The 10,000-nt window shown below is 51.1% G+C and overlaps 1 protein-coding gene across 5 annotated transcripts in view; it reads left to right on the forward strand.

Moving 5' to 3' along the window:
- tll1 (tolloid-like 1) overlaps positions 1-10,000 on the forward strand; it is a 149,597-nt gene that overhangs the window by 111,621 nt on the left and 27,976 nt on the right. For all 5 annotated transcript variants that reach the window (XM_036971990.1, XM_036971991.1, XM_036971989.1 and 2 more), the window contains 3 exons: positions 375-491; positions 981-1,126; positions 5,522-5,717. In XM_036971990.1, the coding sequence (XP_036827885.1) occupies positions 375-491; positions 981-1,126; positions 5,522-5,717 (459 nt within the window). The remainder of the gene's footprint in view (positions 1-374; positions 492-980; positions 1,127-5,521; positions 5,718-10,000) is intronic.

Raw genomic sequence — 10,000 nt, forward strand, 5'->3', positions numbered from 1 at the left:
TGTATGTGTGTGTCTCTGTGTGTGTGTATGTGTATGTGTGTGTCTCTGTGTGTGTGTGTGTGCGTGTGCGTGTGCGCGTGTGTACTGTGTGTGTGTGTGTGTGTGTGTGTATGTGTGTGCGTGTGCGTGTGTGTACTGTGCGTGTGAGTTTGTGTGTGTGTGTGTGTGTGTGTGTACTGTGCGTGTGTGTGTGTATGTCTCTCTGTGTGTGTGTGTGTGTGTGTGTGTCCGTGCGTGCGTGCGTGCGTGTGTGTGTGTGTGTGTGTGTGTGTGCGTGTGTGTGCGTGTGTGTGTGTGTATGTCTCTCTGTGTGTGTGTGTGTGTGTGTGTGTGTGTGTGTGTGTGTGTGTGTGTGTGTGTGTGTGTGTGTGTAGGTAGGTTCTGTGGGGATCAGGTTCCTGAGGGTCTGGTGTCGGCAGAGAGTCGGATGTGGATTGAGTTCCGAAGCAGCAGTAACTGGGTGGGAAAGGGATTCACAGCTGTTTATGAAGGTACCACACACACACACACACACACACTCACACGCACACGCACAGTACACACACGCACATGCACACACACATACACACGCACGCGCACGCACGCACGCACGCACACACACACACACACACACACACACACACACACACAGTAACTGGGTGGGAAAGGGATTCACAGCTGTTTATGAAGGTACCACACACACACACACACACACACACACACACACACACACACACACATTTTATTTGTAATTCTCATCCAATAAATATAAATACATTAATTTCTCCCTCCCTCCCCTCCCCCTCTTCCTCCCTTCTCCTCTCTCCTTCCTCCTCTCTTCTCTCCCATCTTCCTTCCCTTCCCCTCTCTTCTCCCCCCCTCTTCCCCGCACTCTTCCTCCCCCTCTCCTCTCGCCTCCCTCCTCTCCTCTCTCCCCTCTTCCTCCACCTCTCCCCCCTCTCCATCCCTTCCCCTCTCCTCCCCTTCCTCCCCTCTTGTAGCTGTCTGTGGAGGAGAGATCTTGAAGGATCAGGGCCAGATTCAGTCCCCTAACTATCCTGATGACTACCGTCCATCTAAAGACTGTGTTTGGAGGATCACCGTCTCAGAGGGGTACAACGTAGGACTCAGCTTCCAGGCCTTTGAGGTGACACCCCCTGTCTGTCTGTCTGTCTGTCTGTCTGTCTGTCTGTCTGTCTGTCTGTCTGTCTGTCTGCCTGTCTGTCTGTCTCGCTCTCTCTGTTCTTCTGTCTCTCTCCTCTTTCTCTGTCGTTCTCTCTCACATGCTCGTGTGCGGGTGTGTGTCTGTTTGGCAAAGCCCCTGGTACTAATTCAATAAGAAATGTATCTGAACTCTGAATGACCTCTAGAATACTCCCTATGACTGAAACTATGATTGAACTGAATCTATGACTGAACTGAAACTATGACTGAACTGAAACTATGACTTAAACTATGACTGAAACTATGACTGAAACTATGACTGAACTGAAAATATGATTTAAACTATGACTGAAGTGAATCTATGAGTGAACTGAAACTATGACTGAAACGATGACTGAAGTGAATCTATGAGTGAACTGAAACTAGGACTGAAACATTGAATGAACTGAAACTATGACTGATACTGTGGATTAACTGAAAGTGTGACACAGAGACGTGTACAAAGCTCTCCCTCGCCCTCAATTTGGCAAATCTGACCATAACTCTATCCTCCTGAATATATTACAAACAACAACTAAAGCAGGAAGCACCAGTGACTCGGTCAATAAGAAAGTGGTCAGATGAAGCAGATGCTAAACTACAGGACTGTTTTGCACAGACTGGAACATGTTCCGGGATTTATCTGATGGCATTGAGGAGTACACCACATCAGTGACCGGCTTCATCAATAGGTGCATTGATGATGTCATCCGCACAGTGACTGTACGTACATACCCCAACCAGAAGCCATGGACTACAGGCAACATTTGCACTGAGCTATCCTGGACTTCCTGACGGGCCGCCCCCAGGTGGTGAGGGTAGGTAGCAACACATCCGCTACGCTGATCTTCAACACTGGGGCCCCTCAGGGGTGCGTGATCAGTCCCCTTCTGTACTCCCTGTTCACTCATGACTGCATGGCCAGGCCCGACTCCAACACCATCATTAAGTTTGCTAATGACACAACAGTGGTAGGCCTGAACACCGACAACGATGAGACAGCCTATAGGGAGGAGGTCAGAGACCTGGCAGTGTGATGCCAGGACAACAACCTCTCCCTCAATGAAAGACAAGGAGCTGATCGTGGACTACAGGAAAAGGAGGACCGAAACAGGCCCCCATGAACATCGATGGGGTTGCAGTGGAGTGGGTTGAGAGTTTCAAGTTCCTTGGTGTCCACATCACCAACAAACTAACATGGTCCAAACCAAGACGTGAAGAGGGCAAAACCTATTGTCAAAGGCTCCAGCCACCCAAGTCGTAGACTGTTCTCTCTGCTACCGCACAGCAAGCGGTACCGGAGCGCCAAGTCTAGGTCCAAGAGGTTTCTAAACCATCAATCATTCAAATGTATTTAGAAAAGCCCATGTTACATCAGCCGCTGTTACAAAGCCCGAACAGCTAATCAAAGGGCTACCCAGACCTTCTTCTACACTGCTGCTACTCTCTGTTTATTATCTATGGTCACTTTAACTCTACCTACATATTACCTCAATTACCTCGACTAACCGGTGCCCCCTGCACATTGACTCTGTATCGGTACCCCCTGTATATAGTCTCCACATTGACTCTGTACTGGTACCCCCTGTATATAGCCTCCACATTGACTCGGTACCGTAACACCCTGTATATAGCCTCCACATTAACTCTGTACTGGTACCCCCTGTATATAGTCTCCACATTGACTCTGTACCGTAATACCCTGTATATAGCCTCCACATTGACTCGGTACCGTAACACCCTGTATATAGCCTCCACATTGACTCTGTACCGTAATACCCTGTATATAGCCTCCACATTGACTCTGTACCGTAATACCCTGTATATAGCCTCCACATTGACTCTGTACCAGTACCCCCTGTATATAGTCTCCACATTGACTCTGTACTGGTACCCCCTGTATATAGCCTCCACATTGACTCTGTACCGGTACCCCCTGTATATAGCCTCCACATTGACTCTGTACAGTAATACCCTGTATATAGCCTACACATTGACTCTGTGCACAGCATTTCACTGTGAGGTCTACTACACCTGTTGTATTCAGCATTTCACTGTGAGGTCTACTACACCTGTTGTATTCAGCATTTCACTGTAAGGTCTACTACACCTGTTGTATTCAGCATTTCACTGTGAGGTCTACTACACCTGTTGTATTCAGCATTTCACTGTGAGGTCTACTACACCTGTTGTATTCAGCATTTCACTGTGAGGTCTACTACACCTGTTGTATTCAGCATTTCACTTTAAGGTCTACTACACCTGTTGTATTCAGCATTTCACTCTGAGGTCTACTACACCTGTTGTATTCAGCATTTCACTGTGAGGTCTACTACACCTGTTGTATTCAGCATTTCACTGTGAGGTCTACTACACCTGTTGTATTCAGCATTTCACTGTGAGGTCTACTACACCTGTTGTTTTCAGCATTTCACTGTGAGGTCTACTACACCTGTTGTATTCAGCATTTCACTGTGAGGTCTACTACACCTGTTGTATTCAGCATTTCACTGTAAGGTATACTACACCTGTTGTTTTCAGCATTTCACTGTGAGGTCTACTACACCTGTTGTATTCAGCATTTCACTGTGAGGTCTACTACACCTGTTGTATTCAGCATTTCACTGTAAGGTCTACTACACCTGTTGTATTCAGAATTTCACTGTAAGGTCTACTACACCTGTTGTATTCAGCATTTCACTGTAAGGTCTACTACACCTGTTGTATTCAGCATTTCACTGTGAGGTCTACTACACCTGTTGTATTCGGCATTTCACTGTGAGGTCTACTACACCTGTTGTATTCAGCATGTCACTGTGAGGTCTACTACACCTGTTGTATTCAGCATTTCACTGTGAGGTCTACTACACCTGTTGTATTCAGCATTTCACTGTGAGGTCTACTACACCTGTTGTATTCGGCATTTCACTGTGAGGTCTACTACACCTGTTGTATTCAGCATTTCACTGTGAGGTCTACTACACCTGTTGTATTCAGCATTTCACTGTGAGGTCTACTACACCTGTTGTATTCAGCATTTCACTGTGAGGTCTACTACACCTGTTGTATTCAGCATTTCACTGTAAGGTCTACTACACCTGTTGTATTCAGCATTTCACTGTGAGGTCTACTACACCTGTTGTATTCAGCATTTCACTGTGAGGTCTACTACACCTGTTGTATTCAGCATTTCACTGTGAGGTCTACTACACCTGTTGTATTCAGCATTTCACTGTGAGGTCTACTACACCTGTTGTTTTCAGCATTTCACTGTGAGGTCTACTACACCTGTTGTATTCAGCATTTCACTGTGAGGTCTACTACACCTGTTGTATTCAGCATTTCACTGTAAGGTCTACTACACCTGTTGTTTTCAGCATTTCACTGTGAGGTCTACTACACCTGTTGTATTCAGCATTTCACTGTGAGGTCTACTACACCTGTTGTATTCAGCATTTCACTGTAAGGTCTACTACACCTGTTGTATTCAGAATTTCACTGTAAGGTCTACTACACCTGTTGTATTCAGCATTTCACTGTAAGGTCTACTACACCTGTTGTATTCAGCATTTCACTGTGAGGTCTACTACACCTGTTGTATTCGGCATTTCACTGTGAGGTCTACTACACCTGTTGTATTCAGCATTTCACTGTGAGGTCTACTACACCTGTTGTATTCAGCATTTCACTGTGAGGTCTACTACACCTGTTGTATTCAGCATTTCACTGTGAGGTCTACTACACCTGTTGTATTCAGCATTTCACTGTAAGGTCTACTACACCTGTTGTATTCAGCATTTCACTGTAAGGTCTACTACACCTGTTGTATTCAGCATTTCACTGTAAGGTCTACTACACCTGTTGTATTCAGCATTTCACTGTGAGGTCTACTACACCTGTTGTATTCAGCATTTCACTGTGAGGTCTACTACACCTGTTGTATTCAGCATTTCACTGTAAGGTCTACTACACCTGTTGTATTCAGCATTTCACTGTGAGGTCTACTACACCTGTTGTATTCAGCATTTCACTGTAAGGTCTACTACACCTGTTGTATTCAGCATTTCACTGTGAGGTCTACTACACCTGTTGTTTTCAGCATTTCACTGTGAGGTCTACTACACCTGTTGTATTCAGCATTTCACTGTGAGGTCTACTACACCTGGTGAATTTACGTGTGTTTATGTTTCTGTGTGTGTGTGTGTGTGTGTGTGTGTGTGTGTGTGTGTGTGTGTGTGTGTGTGTGTGTGTGTGTGTGTGTGTGTGTGTGTGTGTGTGTGTGTGTGTTTATGTGTGTGTGTGTGTGTGTGTGTGTTGTGTGTGTGTTTTCTCCTTCTAGATTGAGAGACATGACAGCTGTGCCTACGACTACCTGGAGGTGCGTGACGGCCCGGCCGAATCCAGCCCTCTGATTGGTCGATTCTGCGGGTACGACAGACCAGAGGACGTCCGCTCCACCTCACACAGCCTCTGGATGAAGTTCGTCTCCGACGGAACCGTCAACAAGGCCGGCTTCGCTGCCAACTTCTTCAAAGGTCTGACATCAGAGAGAGAGAGAGGGAGGGGTCTGAGTGGAGCATCAGAGAGAGAGGGAGGGGTCTGAGTGGAGCATCAGAGAGAGAGGGAGGGGTCTGTGTGGAGCATCAGAGAGAGAGGGAGGGGTCTGAGTGGAGCATCAGAGAGAGAGAGAGGGGTCTGAGTGGAGCATCAGAGAGAGAGGGAGGGGTCTGTGTGGAGCATCAGAGAGAGAGGGAGGGGTCTGAGTGGAGCATCAGAGAGAGAGAGAGGGGTCTGAGTGGAGCATCAGAGAGAGAGGGAGGGGTCTGTGTGGAGCATCAGAGAGAGAGGGAGGGGTCTGAGTGGAGCATCAGAGAGAGAGAGAGGGGTCTGAGTGGAGCATCAGAGAGAGAGGGAGGGGTCTGTGTGGAGCATCAGAGAGAGAGGGAGGGGTCTGAGTGGAGCATCAGAGAGAGAGAGAGGGGTCTGAGTGGAGCATCAGAGAGAGAGGGAGGGGTCTGTGTGGAGCATCAGAGAGAGAGGGAGGGGTCTGAGTGGAGCATCAGAGAGAGAGGGAAGGGTCTGAGTGACATCAGAGAGAGGAGGAGGGGTCTGTGTGGAGCATCAGAGAGAGAGGGAGGGGTCTGAGTGGAGCATCAGAGAGAGAGGGAGGGGTCTGAGTGGAGCATCAGAGAGAGAGGGAGGGGTCTGTGTGGAGCATCAGAGAGAGAGGGAGGGGTCTGAGTGGAGCATCAGAGAGAGAGGGAAGGGTCTGAGTGACATCAGAGAGAGGGGGAGGGGTCTGAGTGGAGCATCAGAGAGAGAGGGAGGGGTCTGAGTGGAGCATCAGAGAGAGAGGGAAGGGTCTGAGTGACATCAGAGAGAGGGGGAGGGGTCTGAGTGGAGCATCAGAGAGAGAGGGAGGGGTCTGAGTGGAGCATCAGAGAGAGAGGGAGGGGTCTGTGTGGAGCATCAGAGAGAGAGGGAGGGGTCTGTGTGGAGCATGACATCAAAGAGAGAGGGAGGGGTCTGAGTGGAGCATGACATCAGAGAGAGAGGGATGGGTCTGTGTGGAGCATGACATCAAAGAGAGAGGGAGGGGTCTGAGTGGAGCATGACATCAGAGAGAGAGGGAGGGGTCTGTGTGGAGCATCAGAGAGAGAGAGAGGGGTCTGTGTGGAGCATCAGGGAGAGAGGGAGGGGACTGTGTGGAGCATCAGAGAGAGAGTGAGGGGTCTGAGTGGAGCATCAGAGAGAGAGAGAGGGGTCTGTGTGGAGCATCAGGGAGAGAGGGAGGGGTCTGTGTGGAGCATCAGAGAGAGAGTGAGGGGTCTGAGTGGAGCATCAGAGAGAGAGAGAGGGGTCTGTGTGGAGCATCAGAGAGAGAGGGAGGGGTCTGTGTGGAGCATCAGAGAGAGGGGGAGGGGTCTGTGTGGAGCATCAGAGAGAGAGGGAGGGGTCTGTGTGGAGCATCAGAGAGAGGGGGAGGGGTCTGTGTGGAGCATCAGAGAGAGAGGGAGGGGTCTGTGTGGAGCATCAGAGAGAGAGAGAGGGGTCTGTGTGGAGCATCAGAGAGAGAGAGAGGGGTCTGAGTGGAGCATCAGAGAGAGGGGGAGGGGTCTGTGTGGAGCATCAGAGAGAGGGGGAGGGGTCTGTGTGGAGCATCAGAGAGAAAGGGAGGGGTCTGAGTGGAGCATCAGAGAGAGAGGGAGGGGTCTGTGTGGAGCATGACATCAGAGAGAGGGGGAGGGGTCTGTGTGGAGCATCAGAGAGAGAGGGAGGGGTCTGTGTGGAGCATCAGAGAGAGGGGGAGGGGTCTGTGTGGAGCATCAGAGAGAGAGGGAGGGGTCTGTGTGGAGCATCAGAGAGAGAGGGAGGGGTCTGTGTGGAGCATCAGAGAGAGGGGGAGGGGTCTGTGTGGAGCATCAGAGAGAGAGGGAGGGGTCTGTGTGGAGCATCAGAGAGAGAGAGAGGGGTCTGAGTGGAGCATCAATGAGAGGGGGAGGGTTCTGTGTGGAGCATCAGAGAGAGGGGGAGGGGTCTGTGTGGAGCATCAGAGAGAGGGGGAGGGGTCTGTGTGGAGCATCAGAGAGAAAGGGAGGGGTCTGAGTGGAGCATCAGAGAGAGAGGGAGGGGTCTGTGTTGAGCATGACATCAGAGAGAGAGGGAGGGGTCTGAGTGGAGCATGACATCAGAGAGAGGGGGAGGGGTCTGTGTGGAGCATCAGAGAGAGAGGGAGGGGTCTGTGTGGAGCATCAGAGAGAGGGGGAGGGGTCTGTGTGGAGCATCAGAGAGAGAGGGAGGGGTCTGGGTGGAGCATCAGAGAGAGAGAGAGGGGTCTGAGTGGAGCATCAGAGAGAGGGGGAGGGGTCTGTGTGGAGCATCAGAGAGAGGGGGAGGGGTCTGTGTGGAGCATCAGAGAGAAAGGGAGGGGTCTGAGTTGAGCATCAGAGAGAGAGGGAGGGGTTTGTGTGGAGCATGACATCAGAGAGAGAGGGAGGGGTCTGAGTGGAGCATGACATCAGAGAGAGAGGGAGGGGTCTAAATGAAGCATCAGAGAGAGAGGAAGGGGTCTGTGTGGAGCATCAGAGAGAGAGGGAGGGGTCTGTGTGGAGCATCAGAGAGAGGGGGAGGGGTCTGTGTGGAGCATCAGAGAGAAAGGGAGGGGTCTGAGTGGAGCATCAGAGAGAGAGGGAGGGGTCTGTGTGGAGCATGACATCAGAGAGAGAGGGAGGGGTCTGAGTGGAGCATGACATCAGAGAGAGAGGGAGGGGTCTGTGTGGAGCATCAGAGAGAGAGGGAGGGGTCTGTGTGGAGCATCAGAGAGAGAGAGAGGGGTCTGAGTGGAGCATCAGAGAGAGGGGGAGGGGTCTGTGTGGAGCATCAGAGAGAAAGGGAGGGGTCTGAGTGGAGCATCAGAGAGAGAGGGAGGGGTCTGTGTGGAGCATCAGAGAGAAAGGGAGGGGTCTGAGTGGAGCATCAGAGAGAGAGGGAGGGGTCTGTGTGGAGCATGACATCAGAGAGAGAGGGAGGGGTCTGAGTGGAGCATGACATCAGAGAGAGAGGGAGGGGTCTGTGTGGAGCATCAGAGAGAGAGGGAGGGGTCTGTGTGGAGCATCAGAGAGAGAGAGAGGGGTCTGAGTGGAGCATCAGAGAGAGGGGGAGGGGTCTGTGTGGAGCATCAGAGGGGGGGGTCTGTGTGGAGCATCAGAGAGAAAGGGAGGGGTCTGAGTGGAGCATCAGAGAGAGAGGGAGGGGTCTGTGTGGAGCATGACATCAGAGAGAGAGGGAGGGGTCTGAGTGGAGCATCAGAGAGAGAGGGAGGGGTCTGAGTGGAGCATGACATCAGAGAGAGAGGGAGGGGTCTGTGTGGAGCATCAGAGAGAGAGAGAGGGAGGGGTCTGTGTGGAGCATCAGAGAGAGAGGGAGGGGTCTGAGTGGAGCATCAGAGAGAGAGGGAGGGGTCTGTGTGGAGCATGACATCAGAGAGAGAGGGAGGGGTCTGAGTGGAGCATCAGAGAGAGAGGGAGGGGTCTGAGTGGAGCATGACATCATAGAGAGAGGGAGGGGTCTGTGTGGAGCATCAGAGAGAGAGAGAGGGAGGGGTCTGTGTGGAGCATCAGAGAGAGAGGGAGGGGTCTGAGTGGAGCATCAGAGAGAGAGGGAGGGGTCTGAGTGGAGCATCAGAGAGAGAGGGAGGGGTCTGTGTGGAGCATCAGAGAGAGAGGGAGGGGTCTGAGTGGAGCATCAGAGAGAGAGGGAGGGGTCTGTGTGGAGCATGACATCAGAGAGAGAGGGAGGGGTCTGTGTGGAGCATCAGAGAGAGAGAGAGGGAGGGGTCTGTGTGGAGCATCAGAGAGAGAGGGAGGGGTCTGAGTGGAGCATCAGAGAGAGAGGGAGGGGTCTGAGTGGAGCATCAGAGAGAGAGGGAGGGGTCTGTGTGGAGCATCAGAGAGAGAGTCTTTATATAGGGGTCTGTGTGTGGTAATTAGTGTGTCTTTATGTAGGGGTCTGTGTGGAGAATGACATCAGAGAGAGAGGGAGGGGTCTGAGTGGAGCATCAGAGAGAGAGGGAGGGGTCTGTGTGTGGTAATTAGTGTCTCTTTATGTAGGGGTCTGTGTGGAGCATGACATCAGAGAGAGAGTGAGGGGTCTGTGTGTGGCAATTAGTGTGTCTTTATGTAGGGGTCTGTATGGTAATTAGTGTGTCTTTATGTAGGGGTCTGTGTGGTAATTAGTGTGTCTTTATGTAGGGGTCTGTGTGGAGCATCAGAGAGAGAGAGAGGGAGGGGTCTGAGTGGAGCATCAGAGAGAGAGGGAG

The sequence above is a fragment of the Oncorhynchus mykiss genome, unplaced genomic scaffold (assembly GCF_013265735.2).
Source record: "Oncorhynchus mykiss isolate Arlee unplaced genomic scaffold, USDA_OmykA_1.1 un_scaffold_87, whole genome shotgun sequence".
Taxonomy (NCBI): domain Eukaryota; kingdom Metazoa; phylum Chordata; class Actinopteri; order Salmoniformes; family Salmonidae; genus Oncorhynchus; species Oncorhynchus mykiss.